Raw genomic sequence first — 20000 nt, forward strand, 5'->3', positions numbered from 1 at the left:
CTGCACGGTTGGTTGTCAGAATTCCAGCCGAGAAGGTACTGTGAAACGCTAAATATGCGGAAGCAAGAGGGGGCCCGCATATATGTGCGTAAGCCCAGAGGCGGAGAGAATGTGCTTCAGCTCATCGCCCGAAGTGCCCAAGCTACGGGATGTAAGATATGGCGCCGAGGATAAGCGACAACGTCCACAAAATCCGGTAGTTCGAAAGCGCGAAGCAGATGTACAGAATGTGCCCACCACAGCGGAGCCTTGCAGCAGCGGGGGGTATGCACCTACCAGCGCTATGAACGTTTGCGGTTGCACTCCGCTATCTAACTGTGCAACGATTTTAAACAAGTCTAATAACAGGTTGGCGAGGGAAATGTTTGAGGGTGGCCACATTTACGCACACACATTTTGCCACGTGTGTCAGTGCCCCGTCAGTTGCGCTGACTGATAAAGAAATTAGTTATGTCCTGACCGACCGTTAGCATTTTTACAACCTTTGAATTATAATATTGTTACACAGACGAATGGCTTGACAGAACGCCTGAACCGCACCCTTACTGACATGTGGCCATGTATGTGTCTGCAGACCACCACGACGGGGACGTTGCACTACCGTTTGTGACATTCGCGTACAACACTCCAGGCATGAGACCGCGGCTTTTCGCCGTTCTTCCTCTATACGGTCGCAACCCTAAATTGCCTATGGACAACCTGGTGCCTTCTTCTGGGTGCCTCCCTGAATATGCTCAAGAGAACATTGCACGTGCCGACCATGCACGTCAAGTTGCTCGCACTCGATTTTCTCAGTGCCAATCCTCCAGCAGTCTCGCTACAACAGCCACCACAGGACCACCCACTTTGTCCCTGGATCGCTCGTTCTCCTGTGGTCCTCAGCACGACGCGTTGGCTTATCCGAAAACTGCTCTTCCAGTACACGGTCCATATCGCGTGTGGCGCCAGTGACTGATGTCACTTATGAAATCGCTCCATTGCTGCCTTCGTCATCCTCTGCTCCTCTCCGCAAGGACATTGTACACGTTGTCCCGTCTCAAGCCCTATCGTGCCCCGGACACCCCTTAATACTTTGTGTGCTAGTTTTTTTGTTTTTTGTTTTTTTTTCATGTATCTTCGTTCCCTGCACCGAGTCGGTGCTTTCGCCGCCGGAGGTAGTGTATGAGCCAGTTGTCGGCAGACAAAGAAGATGCTGAAGCATAGAGCCGAAGAGACGAGGAAGACGTGAAACTGTGGTTCGCCATCTTGTGTTGTTCCCCAACATTTAGTCTTCTTGTCATAGTGTAATAAACCCCCTTTTCTGTAAATCTCCCCGTAACAATATGTATGACCTTTGCATACGCCTTCTGACCGCGCAGGCCGCCTCCCCGCTTCCTGAAAAAAATTTCATTAAACTTCACTTGTAAGTGAGCGTCTGTCCTGTCCACTTCGTCTCTTCCCGCCGTTTTCTGCCATCGACACTACATGATGCACCAATTGGCCCAACAATCGACGCTTAAATGTACATTTTCTGTCGCGACGTGTCTGTGCACGTCACGCAAACGTGTTTACTTGGCCGGTATAGTTTACTGCAATCATACTGCCACTGAAGTTACAACGCTGATTCATGTAATATTCGAAGTTTAGCTACCCCAATAACTGTTTCGTTCTAACGGCAAATTGATTTCTAACAAATAAAAAAACCAAAAATGGCCCCATGGCTGGATTAAAACAGAGGACAACTAGCACAGAAGGCTGATACTGTAGCCATTACGCCTAGGGTGATTTCCTCTAAAACGACATGCCTTATGATCGGATCGTAGTTTGCGTATGGTAAATCCTGGAAAATATATAATATTATTAATACGTGTGGGTCGCGTAAATACGCGTAACTGTGCGCCGATTCCGAAGATCGTGCAGTCAATAAATGTTGAGTCCTACGCTCCTCTTACTATCAACACGCGAGAAGTGACGCGATAAAATGCAGTGTGCATTGACTCCGCCCCTTACTCGCTAAGGAAGAACTTATCTTTCAGCAACTTCACAAGAAGTTGAATCACCTGTTTCTGTTTTGGAGATGGGCATGACCGCGATTTACGGCGTGCTCCCCATGACACCTCACACAATGCGGATGTTCCTGCATGTATGAAATGCCGCGTTCATGGGCGCGTTCTGCGTTTAGTCACATAGAAATATCATCAACGTCAGCGGTACTGGGAACTATGGCTGGATCTTTGGCATTTGAGGCATCTCAAAAGATTTGACATGCGTGGCCTGACACGGATCTCTAGGCAGCTTGCTTCGATATTTTCTGGCAGCACCTTTGAGTCGAAGGTGAGAATAAAATGCTTTTGAATTTATTAGCATCACGCCTGAATTCGCTTGAAATTGGTCACGGTCTGTTCCAAAAAGTCATCGTCCGAAAGGACACACATGCGTGTTTAGTGTGGAATAACAGTCAGTTTATGTCCCAAAGTAAACCGTTTATTAGGCAGCGTTGTGTGCTGCTTATCTCGGAGTTCCAGAGTAGGTCAAGTCTGGCCATTATTGTAGCTGCATAATATGTGCCTATAGCAACATCTCCAGCATATTATTAAACCTTGTACCTCTATCTCTAGCTCTATCATAGATTTCGCCATAAGGAACGGTGAGATGGCTCTCACTGTTCTTTTTCTCGTGTCTTTTTATCTTCAAGATAGCGTAGAAAAATCTCTCATCGGTTGCCAAAAAAATTTGCAAAGCTTTTATTTTTCTTCACCTCCCTTTTCTGGGACGATCGGAAATCACGGGGAAGAAAAGCATAGATGCATTCTTATATCGCAGTAACGCCACCCACCCACCAGCGCCCAACAGTGGGGACGCGCGCAGAACGTGTAAAACAGGGCTGGAAGAACGCCAGCTGTACGTGACTCCTACAAAAATGATTATGATATAACTTGAACTCGAGACGTCACACACGATTAACCCTTCTACCTAGACAGTCGGAAGTAGACAGACGTGAAACGACGCAAGATTGAAAGTGAGGCATACAGACAGGAAAAGGGAACGACCAATTCCCCCCTCCCCCGATGGATCAGTGCGGATGCGCCGTTCTACGGGCAGCCGTAGCCGAAGGGTTGTATGCCTACACCTAGAGACCTTAATCGTACAAGCATACTGCATCAGCTCAATCCACACAATGCCTTTTCCCCGGACACGGCTCAATCAAGCACAGTAAGACGTGGTAGGGCCCAACCCTTTATGTGCTCGGGTCCCATATCGCCACAACCAAACGCCTCCTGACTACTGACGTCCCTTCCGACTACCGACGATTTCTGTGGCCCTGCCTTGTCGCACTAAGTCCGGCGTCGTCGTAGGCGTCATGGCAGTAAAAAGTTGTCGCAGTTTCACCTGAAAGGCGAAGCACAATTGCGATAGCAAACTTGTAGAGAGCTTATACGGAGTAATGATAGTAGCTGTATCAGCTGTAGAAACTTCGACATGCAGCAGCACCGGCAACACGCAGAACTGTTGTCGACGCCGTCGGCGTTTTGCCCGCGTTCGCCACAAATGCGTGCGGCGTTGGTGACTGTTGCCGGAGCCTCTGCTATAAATAGGCACTTGGTGCCGCAGCTAAACGTCGCCTCCCTCCCCCCCCCCCCCCCCCCCCCCCGCCAGGGCCATTCGCGCGTCGGAAGAAAGCGCGTTTGCTCTACATATATGGTGATTGTAAAGGAGGAAAGAGACGCCTACTTCTGCAGCTGTTCAGGGAGCACGGCGCAGAACGCTCGTTTGTTCACCGTGCGTTCACTCCCAGGGAAAGCGCGCGTCCCTTGCGCCCTTTCACTCGCACATACAGCGTTCGGCGCGCGGCGACGATTTCATCTCCATTGACGTCATACGGAACCTCACGGCGACGGCGACGGCGACGCCGACGGCAGAAATCTGCTTTGGAGTGTCCATATAATTGCTATCGCAATAAAACTGGGAGAACGCTTAAGATTCGCTTTTTTAAGAGTGGAACGCGATAGCATTAAAAGATCCCTGACTGCTTCTTACGCTTCTCGACAACTGCAGCTCAAGCAACCGTAATGGTTACAGGGAAACACTGGCCGCGAACGCTATGCACGAAGGTGAGCATTCTGTTAGAAACGCGGCCGTGTGGCAATCCCGGAGATATTGCGCAGCCGCGCCAAGAAAAAAAAAAATGTCACAGTTTCGCCCTAAGGGCGAAGCAATGAATGCGATAGCAACACAGCAATGTCATACGAAGTAAGGTGAGCGGCTTTGGTAGCAACAACACGCAGAACTGTTGTCGACGCCATCGGCGTTTTGCCCGCGTTAGCTCAAAATGCGTGCGGCGTTGGTGACTGTTGCTGGAGCCTCTGATATAAATAGGCACCTGGTGCCGCAGCTAAACGTCGCCTCCCTTCCCTCCCCCTCCCCCACGGCCTCTCGCGCGTCGAAGAAGGCGCGTTTGCTCTACATATATGGTGATTGTAAAGGAGAAAAGAGACGCCTACTTCTGCAGCCCTTAAGCGAGCACGGCGCAGAACGCGCGTTTGTTCTCCGCCGTGCGTTCACTCCCCGTGAAAGACGCGCCCCTCGCGCCCTTTCACTCGCACATACAGCGTTCGGCGCGCGGCGACGATTTCATCTCCAAATGACGTCATACGGAACCTCACGGCGACGGCGACGGCGACGGCGACGCCGACGGCAGAAATCTGCTTTTGAGTGTCCATATAATTGCTATCGCAATAAAAAACCCGCATTTCCCCGAAGGGGAGTATGAGGAAGTGCGAAGCACGGGGTGATGCTATGAGGGGGCGCGCGCGACTAAACTGCAGAGCCGAGCGAAGGAGACGGCAGCGAGAGAGCACGACTGACGCGCCGGCGCCACACACACAACACGTGACGGCGGAGCGAAACACCCCAGGCGGTTGGAGAGGGCGTGAGCGGTGGGGAGAGTACGCACACGAGGGGCTGTTACCGGGCGAGGAGGGAGCTGTCAGCGCGAGGGGAGAGGCGGCGGCCGAGGGTGAGTGCAAACCTAACGGGGGGAGAGGCACACCAGCTGCATGGCGCCGTGACGTCACGGCGCGGAGAGGGTGCGAGGAGCCGGCGCGGCGCGCGCAGCCATGGCGCGGAGGCGCCAGCTGCACAACGCGCCGTGACGTCACGGCGCGGAGAGCGGTGCGGAACCGGCGCGGGGCGCGCGCAATCACGGAGCGGAGGGCGGAGCGCGCGCAGTCACGTGGGGCGTGACGTCGCTGCGCCGTTGCTACAGACGCTCCTCTCCGCTCCTCGCGCCGTTGCTAGGGGAGAGGAGGAGGAGCGCGGATGCCGGCGGAGTTTTCGGACTGGCGCTGAGCCGTGCTCCCTCAAGGGCTGCAGAAGATAGCGCCAACCTTTCCCTTTCCCTCAAGAACCACTTATCATCGCTTAAGAAGTGCATTCGCACTTATTTGCATAATTTTCAGGTTTCCGTTTTTGTCTTTAATATTTCCGTCTGAGAAGATTTAACATAAAAGGTATGTGCTGTGGGTGGATGACATGGTGATGACATTTGTTTGGGGATTGTCATTCTCAAAATTGCGAGGAGCTTTGCCAAGAATGCAAGACAAGGTGCGAGCAACATTAATGATAGAATGTTGTGACATACCTAAATATGTTTGGAGTGCCTGCGTGGTTGGGGATGATTTTCTCGGCCGCGGGCGCCAAAGCCGACACCGACGCCGAATGTACTGCGACACGGGGCCCTGAACGCTGTCGCGTTAATATTCATCCTGAACCAAATCATCCAGAATCACCCCAACCGGGTAAGCCCTTCGCGTGGCGCAAGGCTTTAGTGAAAAAAAAAAATCGAATTTCTCAAAGCAAAATCCGCCTGAAAAATCATAAAGTACGACGTAGCCACAACCTTGAGTCCTGATAGCGTCGGATTGTAATTTGAATATACGAGAAGACATAATTCCCTTACTCGGAAACTCAAACACAAGCCCCTTTTCCAGCATTTCTACCACTGATACAGCGCCGCGCCGTGGTTTGCTACTTGCAAAAATATTATCCAGATGGCGCTCGCCTCCTCGGCAGCCAATTTACGGCAGCGGCATTCTGAGGCGAAGTTGGAAAAAAAAAAAAAAAAAAAAGCTGCAGTTGCAGGGAAGCCCAATTTGCAGTTAATCGTTGCGGAGGTGCGGAAGTTTGAAGTGCTTAACTTGTTTCAGAACGAAGTGTAAAGTTCCTCGGCGCAAGTTACAATGAGTCACGCAGGCTCGCCGAAGTTTTACTCGAGCGAAATACCTATGTGATGACTTGCCGAAGATATTGTTACGGGGAGAAAAGGCGCTTGACGATATATTTACATGATATACTATACAACGGGCAGAAGACAGGCATAAGATCAAGCCCGTGCGCGCGGCTATCCGCGATCGTCGTCTTCTTCGGTCCTGTTATCATCGTTGGCTACTGCAGTGCCTCGTAGCAATTGTTAGTATGCCCACCTATTCTTCCAACAAGAAAACGTTAAGAGGAACTGAGGAGCTGAGGACCATGCAACGAGCGCTATTGAACACAGACCTAAATCGGAGAGATACGGGGCAGTGCTTAGCGCTCGTACTCGATCGCTTTCTTCGATTCCTTGTCTCATTTCCGCACTTATCAATTGACATCGTGGATCGCCAGCTACCCAGGTTGTATATATTTTTGATGGCAAACGCGGATAGGTCGTGTTCTAGATGAGATAAAAAGAAAAAAAAAGCGAAGCTGGGGCAGATCCCGCCTGCTTGATTAACTAGTTTATTTGTCTCTTAGGATACCATGACCCTTTGGTAATCACCGTATTGATGAAATGATTATTCAGTAGGGCTTATTCTGTACTGCACAGAACAGTTAACTGGTTAACCCGAACATTTAACTGTTCAGTTAACCAGAACACTCAACCCTTTCTGTTACACCAGAAAGGGTGCGTATGGGGAAGGGCAACGCCGTGAGGGGCGGCCGATGATTCCATGTAACAATGTAATGTATTGCACATAGAGTACATAATGTAGGTACACGTGAAGTGGTAAGAATGTGAAATTTTGAAAGCATCGGGTGGGAGCTGGCTGACGCAGAAGGGCGTCAGCTGGAGATATCGCCAGGGGAGGCCTTGGACCTCTGCTGTGGAGCCTAATATGATGATGATGATTACGACAATGGCGACGCTAATTCGCTGTGTACACTGTGAGTTCCGAACGTACGCTTTAGGACTTTTCAATGCAGGCGCAGAACGTATGTGCATAATAACACTTTGGAGCACCTTCTCACGCACGCTTTCAGAGTACCTTTCAGGACAACTATAGAAGCGTCTTGTTTAAGCGCAAGTGAATGTTTTGTCCTGCGGAGACGTTCTGAAATATTTTGTCCCAATGAATAATATTCAGGAGCTGCTAATATTCTAAAAGGAGCGGACAGTTGCTTATAACAGCGCTATTTTTGCCCCCATTACTCTTGCACCCTATCAATTTACGCGCTTTTGCACACGACACGTCACTGAAGTTCGCGCAGCTTGTCTACAGGAGGGCATATGCCCGCGGGAGTTCGTGCTTGTGACGGCAACTGAATTGCTAAGGAATGCTGTAGTCGTGGTTGTAGTCGTGCGTGGTTGTTTGTAAAGAAAGTGTCCCGTTTGCTGCACGTCCGCTGTTGTGTCTAGTTACTGCACGCAAATTTCTCGACCCCCCCCCCCCCCCCCCCACACACACACACACACACAAGATTGAACAGCACATCAAGTCAGGCTCTGGCCGATTGGAGCAGGCTTTTTATTGTTCATTTATTGTGGTTGTTCATAGTCGCGGCAAACAATGCACAGACACGTTGTGAAGAAGCGATTGATGAATGTATACAAACCTATAAGCAGAGATGACGCAGATGGTCGGGCGAGTCACTTGAACAATGGGATACTTTAATGCGCAGGTGGACAAGAACACAGCCGTGAACACGTACGGACTATACTGAACGAGTGCTTCTTCTCTGTCGTCCGTGTGGTTTGCTGTGTCCGTGTATACCAGAACACCGAGAAGGTGAAAGTATGGAGCAAATTAAGAAAGCATGTTTTTAAAGATATAAAACGTATCACAGAGCGCAGGGTGATGACGTTGGGTATGTGACACATTCGCGTAGGGAATCCCTCGCGGCGCGCGCTGCGCCCTTGAAATCTCTTCACGGCAGCACTCACGTGTTTGAAGCTATGGGCGCTGCCCTCCGCACAAAAAAAGAAAGAAAAAGAAAGAAAAAGCAACAATGTTTAACAACCAAAACACACGTGACTCCATTGCTGTCGTTTCCTTTGGTGTTCATACTTTCCTCTACTTCAACACGTCTGCAGCTGAGACAATGCTATGGCACTTGAGCAAAATGCACAGTCGGATGGTACTCTGCAGGTCACTGGGCAAATTAAGTGGAGTTATCACTGGGCTGTGTGATCGTTGTGGCGTTGTTTCGTAACTAGACAAATGTGAATAGAGGCTAGATTAGAACTGGTTATCTCAAAGAACAGGTGAGGAATCAACGATACCCCCTTTTCCCCTGCGTGCAACGCGCACAAACATATACCGCAGAGACACCAACATACTAAGCATAGACAAGAACTGGAAAACAAAACAGAGAGACAAAGCTAAATATATAGAAATTCGTCCCACGTGAGTACGGGTAAAGTATTACTCTTAAGTCGAATGCATGGTGTTCCATTACTCACGACATTTATAATTCCCAAGAAAGAAAACTAACAAGAGAAGCCCAGTTTGCGAGTCGTCTGACTGCAACGAGACTGCCGGATTCTAGAACAAGTTGAATTAAAATTTCGAACTGACTATTGTCAGAGAGCAACCAAGAAAATAAAAGAGACTTTACAGAGGGAGCAGCAGAGAGAGAGAGAGCGAGAGAGACAGAAGGCAGTACAGCTTACGAGCAAAGGGGGCTTCGGCAAGTTCTTTCTGCGAGAGTAAGTGCGTAACTCATTTGATTCCATTTTCCACAGATTTCATGCCCATTTACGGAGTATAATCGACATCAAACGTTTACGGGTCGTGACATCTGAGCAAAAGCGGGACGTTTTCGCGACCTGGCCATTCGATCGGCCTCGTATTCGGATCTCCTGTCGGTATATGCGAACCGCACAGCGTTATATGGTTTCACTGGCTACCGTCAACGAACTGCTGGGCCGTATATAGTTCAACCTATATTCAATGCCACGGTTCAGTAAACTTTTGGCGCCAACTGGGCGTTCACTCTGACTGCGCGCGAGCAGAGTAAACGTGCTCTGCGATGCAGAACTTTCCCAAACTGAGATACACATTTTGTGGCGTAATGGAAGACATTGCGATATTGCTTCCTCGGATGGGGATGAAGGGAACACTTGAGTCGCGTGTGGACTATACGCCATGTCGTTTAATGCAACCAACTATCATTTGTAAATATCCGTAAACGAACCGTTCTCTCGTAGCAATATAAGGCTAGCAGTTGCGCTCAACTAAGGATCTTGCCAGCACTGAGCGGATCACCAGGCGTGCACGAATATTTGAAATTTTCGAATAACGAATCGAATACTGTCCTATTCGACTCAGTCTTCGAAGGGAACAGTGATTCTTTCGCAAATTACGGATACCTTGCGAATAGCTTTCGGATGTTTAAAATCGTCGAGTGTGCGCGACGACTTCAAAAGTGCTATAAACTTCATTTCGGCAGCCATAGATGACTTCAAACCCGCTAAGTTACGTAGCGTCTCACGCTAGGTCACTCAGGGAGCAAGACGTTACTTTTTAAAGCGTGATCTGCGAAAAGGGAAAGATTCTAGGAAGCATCGAAAAAGAAAAGCGAAGAAAGAAAGAAACATTCTAGCGGCTTGTCTCGGGTGGCCTTGGGTGTTTTATGAAAAAGAACGCCTCAATATGTATCAGCGAAGCTTTCACAACCGTGCACTGTTCAGAGGAGTGCGGTTTTATTCAAGCCGCTCCTTGGCATTCGCAAACTTCCTGTTGCGGTTTCTTCTCCCTGTGGTGCAATCCCGTTACTCTGCGCATGCGCACGAAATAGTACATATATCGGTGGGTGGCTTGTGAATAAACAGTTTATGATAGCTCTCGTCCTTGTCGGTTTCACTGTACTTTTTTGTAGGCGTGTCCGTTCAGTAGTTCGCGCTAAGCTACCATAGCTAGTCTGAGAGGAGTCCCGGGTGTGCGAACGAGCTGCTTATTTGTTACTAATGCCCCATTTGCGATTTCAGTAAACAACCCTTCATAACGCGAAATGTAGTGATAAATACTTGCTAACGTTGTGAATGCTCGTATGTGAACATAGTTTTGTATTGTTGGTGAGAAATGGGTTGTTCTTCGAGAAGTTTTCAAAAAAGTATTGCATATTTGATTCGATACGATTCGCTTCGGGCACTATGGGATTCTTATTCGGTTCGGTTTCAAAAAAAATCTATTCGCACACTCCTACTTGTCACTGCAACATCCAAAAACCGGTATCACCATACAGGAGGCGTCCCCTGTAAATGATTCCCAGAAATAGGATCCACCAACATATCTAGTGGCCGTAGATTCTGATAAAGAATATTTACAGATGAGATGAACATCAGGATGAACAGGCAGTCTACGCGCACGTGCTTGCGAAATAGTTTCGGCGAAGTGGCGTGTGGCCATTGTGATCTATCTACATGCCCCCCTGGTCTGTACACGTCGCGTGTAGTCGTCCGTTCTTGGCGGTAGGCTTGGACAAGAGGTCGATGTCGTCGCCGTTTGATTGCAGTGGCTGTATCTCGTAAGGAGACGCCTTGATGCTCCCGTCGTTCACTGTGACTCGCAGAGGCTCCTGCATGAAAGATGTTGGCGCAGCTTTAGAACATCCATTCTGCATATCGGCCGCATAGACTCTAAGCACATGGCAAAATTTACAAATGCGCGCGTTGTCATGTTTTAAGTAAGTACTGACAGATATTTTTCGAAGTTGCAGAAAAAACTCCACCACAGGCTTTCATCACCTAAAAAGACGCTTGGTAAGCGTGAAGATCGAGAAACACTTGAAGATACTTAGCCCCGTATTCTCAAACTATCCCTGGCTCGACAGAAGAAGACGCTACTCTTGTCAAGAATTGTCACGGACTGTCAATGAAGCGTAGACTCTTACAAATTTCACACCCTTAAGGGTGTTTCCTTGGCCGGCCTATAGGTAACACTGCTGGCTTGAGGGCTATAAAAAATTATTACACCGAAAGCGAGCTCTAGTGACACGTGCGGTGATAAAAGACACAGGCGTACTTATTCTGACCACCTCGGGCGCAGAGGAATATTTTACAAGAGATCTTGAGAGCCACAGATCTGAAAATTTATCTAATGCACTTTTTCTGTCGCCTGTCGCAGCTGTCATGACTTTTTACTTGCCACAAAAAGTCGGCAGTCAAGAAACCTTCATTGGTCCTCACCAACGTTTCGATCTTACCCTTTAAACGTAAGGGTGTTAGGCATGGGACAACCGAACGCCCTTTACACACCCATAGAGCTGTAAAGTTTTAAAGAGTGTAGTGACCACAGTTGGCGAGGAGTGGCGCCGTCATCAACTCACTTGAGTCGAGGCTCAGTGTTGCCTTGAGGAACGTTAAAGGATACCGAGGTTAATTTGATACTCAAGTTGGCCTCGCATTGCCGGACCTGGCGTCGTCGACGTTGCCGTGACCTCATAACTACTGAGCAAATTTTGCCGCGTCGTGTAATATTAGGGCTAGGTATCAAGATGTTTCTCGCAATAAAAGAGGACGCTGCGCGCGTTTTTTCTGGCTTCTATGTAGCGTGCGGCAGCCGGAGCGATCGCACTAAGGAAGCGAGTCAAGTGTTTCATGACGTCATGACGCATTCAGCTTCTGGCTACCGAAGGCGAAACCGGCTTGTAAAAATATTACAGGACGCGCTGACGCCTTTTACTACATTTTACAGGGTTTAGAAAACGATATTTGGAGCGTTATTTGTCTTCGGTTGGAGTAAACATTTACAGATGCGCTCGAGCAATCTGCTTTCGAGAAGACTTTCTCCAGTGTCGACTAGCGTGTGCACCGATTCCAGTCCATGTCGTCTTGGTTCGCGGAGGTGGCGCACCCCGGTAGCAATGTGGAGAAACACGATTGTTTCTTCGTCACCTCCGAGATCGGTGACACGCCCCGTCCACGAGGCCATGGTTTCTCCCCCCTCTTTCCTGTCTTGCGTTTTTCATTTCATCTCTTGTTTCATTGAAGTTATTTCACATCGTTGCTGGTTTAAAAGCAAGTCACATACAAGGTGGCGCCATATCAATCATTTAAACGCTAGCTGCTTGAGCGCTCTCGCCAGGCGCATTACTTTTCTCTGATCGGCGGAGGGGCTGAGAGGCCTTCGGAGTCCAGTTCGGGAATCCAGTTGGGGAGTTTGAATCCACTCGGGGCATTGCGCGTTTATTTATTTATAAGTTTCTCGCTAATCACTCTGGGATTCCTGCGACCGGCGACCAAAACGACTTCAGTGAGCGCATAACGCATGTTGCTTTAAAACGTCCGCCCACCTCTCAGCGACGCTCACGTGAATACATGGGACTTAGTGAAATTAATGGCGTTGATCCAGCTATCCGAACGCTACCGAGCTATTCTCAGACACCACAACAGATTATTTAAGTCAATGCGTCAAAATGTGAGGCTCCTCACAGGTTATACTTGAAGTAAGTTCATTTACTGAACAAGAGGTTCTGGCCTTAATTGAAGTTCAGTTTAGATTCATACTCGCTGTGTGTGTGACGTGGGCAATATTTTGTGATGATTCCATAGCCCTCTATAATTACCAGAGTCATGGAAGCGCGTGCGGCTGAAATAATTTTTGTATCTGCATAAAAACGTTTGTAACCGTTAAAGACGCGCTCACCTTTTTTATGCGTGGAAGCAGTCCGGTCCACGCCCAGAACCTCAAGGCTACGGGACTTGACAGGCTCATGCTCTTCTCGAGGTTGTCGCTGGCTCGGGCTGGACGAGAAGACGTCACAATGGCTCATCATCTGGCAATACACCCGTGTCAACTCTGGTGAGACCACTTTCGCAAAGTAACTTGGCCCAAAAGTAATGTATTACGATTACTGGCATTTTGGAGCAACTACGAAGTTCCTCAGACACGGAGACAGTTCAAGGACGTAACAGGAGGTAGGGTAAACATGGCAGCCTATATGGCTGCCATATTTACGCTACCTCCTGGATTTTCATGTCAACTGGCGGTATTCGAAACGCACTTCACGAGTGCATTTCCTCATCAGTGACTACACACCGGCCTAGATGAAATTATTCTCAACTTTCTTGGAACCTGACCGCAATAATATCACACGCCGAACCACATTTACGCAGTTTTGGATTGATCTCACTTCATGTCCGGAACCAATACTTTACATAATTGCTTCCGAGTTAACCTTGAAAAGGATTAAAGTCATCGTGCATTACAATGTATACTAGAGATCTCAAGAGAAGATAGTATTTTCGTAGTTCTGCAATATCCATACCCGAGCTCAACAGTTTTTTGTCAACTACGGATATTTCTGTCCGGGCACGCGAAAGTGATAGTGCTTGCTACGCACCAGAAGACACTACAAATAATTAGCACTGTGTAGTGCCAGTTTCGAGCACAGAGTGTTTGACAACACATGATTTTTTTTCTTTTCTTCTTTTGCCACGCAAACATGTTGTTTTATTACGGGAAAATCCGAGGACAATTAAGCAGTTCTTACGAGCTGCGAATACGAAACCATTGATGTCCAATTGAATGTCGCTTAGTGGTCCTTCGAGCTTTGCGCTGCGAGTAATGTATCATAGCAGTACGTGCTGCCCGATGCGTGGTGGTGACGTGGCGTCGCGGCGAAGCCCTCTCCCCTCACGCGACACCTGGCGCGCTAAGGTAGCAACAGGTGTTCCCATTCGCCCGCCCTGCTCCGTCGAGGCGCGCTCGGGATGTGACGTCACAGCCAATGGGAATTTAGGTGCTGTTTCGCTGCTACAGACGCCACCGGCTTTCTCGCGCAAATGGGCCATTTGATGCTTTCGAATCAATAAATAAGCGCCAGTCTTATCTGCCTGAATTTTGCAGCCAGATTAGCCGTTGTACTGTGACATCATCGTGGGATGTTGCCGACATTATGGTACTTTAGCTCACTTTTTATATTTTTTAAAGACACTTAAGTATAAATTTCGGCGGGATGCGTTTTCTTTTGGTGCCAACACATTACGAAATGTTTGCACCCTTAGCGGCTTATCTTGTCCTAAAACAATAGTCGTCATCTGTTTTGCTTGCCTATCTTTTCTTTAACGCTGTGCGCCTGGTAGTTCTAGATCACAAACGGCATGCGCATTATCAGTGTGCTGTAGCATTTTTGACAGGGAAGTAGCGAACACAGTGTTTTCGAGACAGAAAACGCTAGCTAGACAGATGATAATGATTATTTGGGAACAAGATGCGCCTCAAGGGGCGTAAACGTCGTTTTTAGAAAATAGTGATTGCTATTTTCGCATATCTCTCTTAAAGAAACTCACACACTTGATATCTTCCATATCCGTCATCTCAATATCATATGGAATCCGGTATTTAAAAAGTGTTTCCACATAAGTCAAAATAGCATTGGATTGCGGTTACGGGGCATATTTTTTTTCTGGCGATGGATAACTGGGCCACATATTATTCATAGCATATCGTAGTAGAATCGTTCATCCGTCGTATGATACACTGGACTAGTGCCTGAAGTTTACTACTATTCGGCATGTATTCGCCGAAAAAGTAGGGTTGCTCTTTCTTTAATCGTTCTTTATATATTCGTTATCGTTTTTTGTATATTCGCTAGTAACTTTTAGGGCACATGCTCCAATTGCGAAATTAAAACGGACCTATAATAAAGTCATGTTTGCTTAGCAAGAATCGACACTAGCACCGCTTTCGAGATATCAAGTTTTAAAGTGCGCTAATATTAGCGTTCCAGATGACAGTTCACAATAAGCGTGCATTGCTATACTGCCGTCATATAGTTGTCTCCGGCAGCCCAGTTCTACGCTAAAGTCTATACGTTAACGGTTCAGCTAGTACTTTCTAGTACTATAGCGCCAGATTTCTTTGGTGTTGCTTTGGCGTGAAACACTATTCTCGAAAGGAACGCTGTAACCGACGACGCGCGAAGCGTGACGTCATTGCAGGAGCACGCACCTGACACGACGCTGAGTGCCAAACCGATGAACACCGTCAGGAAGGTGGCGAGCAGGCAGCACCAGTAGGCGGACAGCCGGTACATGGGAAACACGTCGGGGCTGCACAACAATCGAGATTGAGCGAAACTAAGTGGAGTGGCAGTCTGACGTGTAAATGTGCAATCTAGAGCTTGTAATCGGTCTGGGTGGCGTTCTCGCCCCCCGACAAATAGATTCTGAAAAAAACAAAAAATATTTAACGGAAAGAAAAGAAAGGAGAAGTAGAGCGCAAGCTTCATGACTACAGGTTACGAAAAAAATACAGGTGGTGACTTTTAAGTGGTGCTTTATTCACAAGAGAGACATGCAGTGTACACGAAAATACTAGGAAGTTATAATGAAGGTAACACATTTTCACATATGCGAGGTATGAATGAAAACAACCTAACCTAAACAACGAGAAAAAGGCTGGCTGGCAGCAGCGGTGAATCGAAGTGTAACCTATCAGATCGATGAATTCAGGGCCATTCGATAAAGAAGATACAAATATACGTTTTTCCTATGAAGAAACGACCACTTGATAGGGGCTGTGTTCTGCCTTTCCGTGATAATGCAACTTGAGCTGTTTATATTATTACTTTTTTTTTCTCATTAGAATGTTGCTTAACCGAACGCACCAACTTGGCACTCTTGTGACAAGCTTGTCTAAGCATGCGAATCCTCCCACGCACGCGCTCGACAATCGGATATGCGCGTACGCGCCGGTCACGTATATGCATCACGTGTATACGGTTCGCGGTGCGTTCTGCGCATGCGCACTACGCAGAACGTAGAGCTCTTACGCGCGCAGTTCTAAAACTGTCCGTTGTCACCTTTCAATGATTGCGATCGAATGCGCGGTATGCGCCTATACGCGGGGTCACTCGAGAGCTTTTCCAACTTGCTAAACGCTACGTGTTCGACCGTGGCTCTGCAAATCGAGTCAGGGTCACGCACCAGCACTGCGCGTTCTTTGCGCGAAAGACAGATTGCTTTGCTGCACCCTCGACAGGAAACCGCTTGAAGGTACACACCCTCGTCTGGGCGCGTTGAGAACCCGTGCACGCGATCGCCTAATCAACTTCCCCGCCGTCGTTCAAACAAATTACAGCGGCCTTGGCGCTCGTATTTCACATAGCCCCGGAGAGGAGAGTCATTATCGCTCTTCGTTTATCTCGGTGTCGTCGAAGCGCCGACAGCGCGTGCAGTATGTAATTACGGCATAAACGGCGTTCGCAATTATTTCCTGGTATCGTATTTCTCTCTTCAGTAGGTTTCACGAGGAGACAAATAGCCATTGCGAAGCTGGCTTCGCGAAATGTTGCGCACAAGCGAGCACCACCAAGAATGCGCCCTGAGGATATTAATAAAAATAAGAAAAAAAAAAGATTTTACGTGCTAGAACTGCCGTATGATTATGAGTGGTGGACTCCGGATTAATTTCGACCACCTAGCTTTTTTTTCAATCTGCACCCTTTTTGCACACAGGCGTTTTTGCGTTTCTCCCTCGTCGAAATGCGTGATCAGGCGTATTAGCCAAAGCCACTATGCGACGCCACGGCAGATGATGTTGCGTTTCGCGAAAAGTTTGCGTTTTAGCGAGCCTGCAGGCTGCGACCACACGAGGTGACGCTTGGTCTTATTCTTCATTATCATTCGCGATAGAAGGGTATCGTTTGGCTGCTCGAGGGACCGGTTTTCCCGAGACCTTATAGCCTGAGAAAGACAAGCGAAATAAATGTGTAATGTGTGTGTGTGTGCGCTCGCGCTGAATGGGGGTCATGACGCACCTGTTTTGGCTTCAGCGTGCCCGTTTTTGGCGTGTGCTTTCTGCTTTGTATTCTTTTCTTTTCAGTAGTTGTGGTTGTCACTTGCTGCATGCATATATACACGCGATTATCGGTGCCAGGATTGCTCCCGCCACACTAATAACATGTTTTCACGTTTGAGCGCTTAATAAGCGGCTAGTCCTTGATGCGACCGCTTAATTTGTAGCCAACCTTGCCGTTTGTCTATAATAAGTGGCGATGGATAGCTACGTTTCAGAGCTGTATTCGGGTACTAATAACGGCTGCTTACGTGTGGGAATGAGAAAGCAATGTAGTCCCTTTGGTGGAACCTTTATTCAGCTAGAATCGTGGAGCTGCCGTGGCGTCGGGTAAGCGCGCTCGTCTGGCACCCCGCGGAAGCCCGGTTTCGATTACTGTGGTGATACATCGCCCATGCGGCGTGTCACGTGTCTACGTTATCTGGTGCTGTCGCCCAGATGTCCGATACGTTGTTTGTACTACGTGACATAACTTGTCACATGAGTGTTCTCTATATATGCATGCTGTTGACACGAAATAAATGTTGTTATCACGCCCGCCATCGTAGTGAAAGGTCAGTACTTTCCTGCGGCCAACTCGGCTGCGCTCGGCATGCGGCAAGGCCGGAGCACGACAATGCCCACCTTCAACTGAACTGTACCAAATTTTCTTTTTAAAAGCCTTTATTTACTTTGTCAAGGCAGATATTGAGGGACAAAAAGAATGATGAAATATAAACAAAAATGCGAGATAAGAAACATGTATAGCATACCTAATTAAATCACGCAGGCTAGGTGACTATTTGTAACCGCCGCATTTTGAAGGGGCGGCCATTAAATCATGATCATCACATCCGTTGCCGGAAAGCAGTCGTGAAACCCGGCATAAAACACTTTCATCACATCTACGTTACTTCATTACCAAGGTTTATTAGCATTGTACAGATACAGCAAATAGAGTGAGCTGGCCTGACACTTTAAACGCGTCCTATGCAGCCCTTCGCATGTTGTTTATATTCACTAACAACTGCTTTCACAATTGTTGTCGGCTATCTTCCTTCGTTTTCTCGTGAAACCGCCAGTGTAGCGACTGTGAAAACTCGATAGATGTGCGCGCGGTAGTGAGGTGGTTAACGTATGAATAGTGCGTTAACCACAGAAGATTGTGGTTAGCTAGTGCTGCGATGCTCGAGTCTGGGTCCTCTACAAAGAGGAACGCCTCATTGTTTCCGAGTCTCCGAGAAGGCACTCCCGGCAGAGCCAGCGAAAAGCGAACGCAATCTTTCGTAGGCGATTTACTGACATCAACGGCCGAAGTGGCCATCGCTATCTGATGACGCGAACGCCGGTTCCATTCGTACGGCCAACATCTGGGGGAGCCATTAAGATGAAAATGTAAAACAAATTTCTGGGATTTTTACGTGGGACAAGCACGATATGATTGTGAGGCACGCCGTATTGGGAGACTGCAGATTAATTACGACTACGCGGCGTTCTTTAACGTGCACCCAATGAATACTGGAGTTCAGTGTTAAGTGTGACATAATTAAGCACGCACGCACATACACAAACACACACACAAGCACGGACACGCGCGCACGCACAAATACAAGCGCGCACACACACACATGCACTCACGCGCACATATAAAAACACGCACGCGCGCACGCACGCACAAACACACATACACAGACACACACAAACACACGGGTTGCGACTTGACGCTTCGCACGCATGCGCAGACACCTTAGGAGCAAGTTAGAGGGATGGTCGTGAAAGGGAAAAATTGTCATCCACTTGAAAGTAGCACGAAGTGATACCATTATTCCGTTTTATATACCGGTTGTTTCAGCGAATACTTCGAGAAATATTTAAAGGTTGCCTGTGGCAGATAACAGTTCTAGTTCATGAGCTGGGCTACTCGAAGAGGCGGATATTACTTCCACAAGAAATTTGAATGCATAATCGAGTAATTAACAAAAAAATGTAATTATGTTTCTAACCTTATAGTCTATATTGCAGTTTACAAATTGTATCCGTGGAGTTCTCAAGGCGGATCCCCTTGGAACGAATTCTCCGGATGACAGCAGTTTCTAGATATTAATTCCTGAACGTTGCGGAGAAATGCATTGGAGTTCCAGTTACTTTCTTAACAAAACGACGTTTCAGGCATTGAAGCACAAAAGTAACTGGAACGCCAATGCATTCCTCCGCAACGTTGGGGAATTAATATCTAAAAACTGGTGTCATCCGGAGAATTCGTTCCAAGTGGATCCGTGTTACGAACTCCACGACTAGAATTTGTAAATTTCAATCTGTGTCATAAGGCAATTACTTAAAAGCTTAATTAGATATTTTGTTTCTTAATTGGTGGATTATCAAGTTTTTGTGCACGTAATGTCCGCCTCTTAGAGTAGACCAACTCATGGACTACAATTGTGCTATCTGCCATCGGCAACCTTTAAAATTTTTTTAACTGTTCGCTGAAACACCCTGTGGTGTTGGGCTGCGGAGCACGAGGTCGCGGGATCGAATCCCGGAGACGGCGGCCACATTTCGTTGGGGGCGAAATGCGAAAACACCCGTGTACTTAGATTTAGGTGCACGTTAAAGAACCCTAGGTGGTCCAAATTTCCGGAGTCCCCCACTATGGCGTGTCTCATAATCAGATAGTGGTTTTGGCACGTAAACCCCTTAATTAATTAAATAATTAAATTTTAAACACCCTGTATAGCAGGCAGCGCTATGAAGGCTACGGAGGTATAGTGCGCTCATAGAAGTGACACTCGGCGCCTTTCGCAGGGCGGTTGTTTTTGACTTGCCACGCATTCTATTGAACTATACCACTTCATATATTCCAACTTTTACTCGAAATCATGAAATATCGCCAAGTGACGTATCATTGGCGCACCTTTGAGTCACCTCTATGCAATGTACTACGTTCTAATCGCGAGCGTACGCGATCAGAACGCTTCGCTCGTT

General features: G+C 47.8%; 1 protein-coding gene across 10 annotated transcripts in view; it reads right to left on the reverse strand.

The window, feature by feature from the left end:
* The window catches only part of LOC119432654 (putative sodium-dependent multivitamin transporter), a 103077-nt gene that overhangs the window by 4631 nt on the left and 78446 nt on the right, over window positions 1–20000 (reverse strand). For 7 of the 10 annotated variants that reach the window (XR_007464318.1, XR_007464319.1, XR_007464317.1 and 4 more), the window contains exons 14-15: window positions 15192–15292; window positions 12885–12982 (exon numbers count right to left, since the gene is read on the reverse strand). The exons of 1 other annotated variant lie outside the window; for it this stretch is intronic. Coding sequence is in view for 3 of the 9 variants with exons in the window: in XM_049658765.1 (XP_049514722.1) it covers window positions 12885–12982; window positions 15192–15292 (199 nt within the window). In the remaining 6 variants the exon portion in view is untranslated. Of the gene's footprint in view, window positions 1–10597; window positions 10816–12884; window positions 12983–15191; window positions 15293–20000 lie in introns of those variants that run through there. 2 more of the 10 variants (XM_049658764.1, XM_049658766.1) reach the window with 2 other exon arrangements.

Source organism: Dermacentor silvarum, chromosome 11, assembly GCF_013339745.2.
Source record: "Dermacentor silvarum isolate Dsil-2018 chromosome 11, BIME_Dsil_1.4, whole genome shotgun sequence".
Lineage (NCBI taxonomy): Eukaryota > Metazoa > Arthropoda > Arachnida > Ixodida > Ixodidae > Dermacentor > Dermacentor silvarum.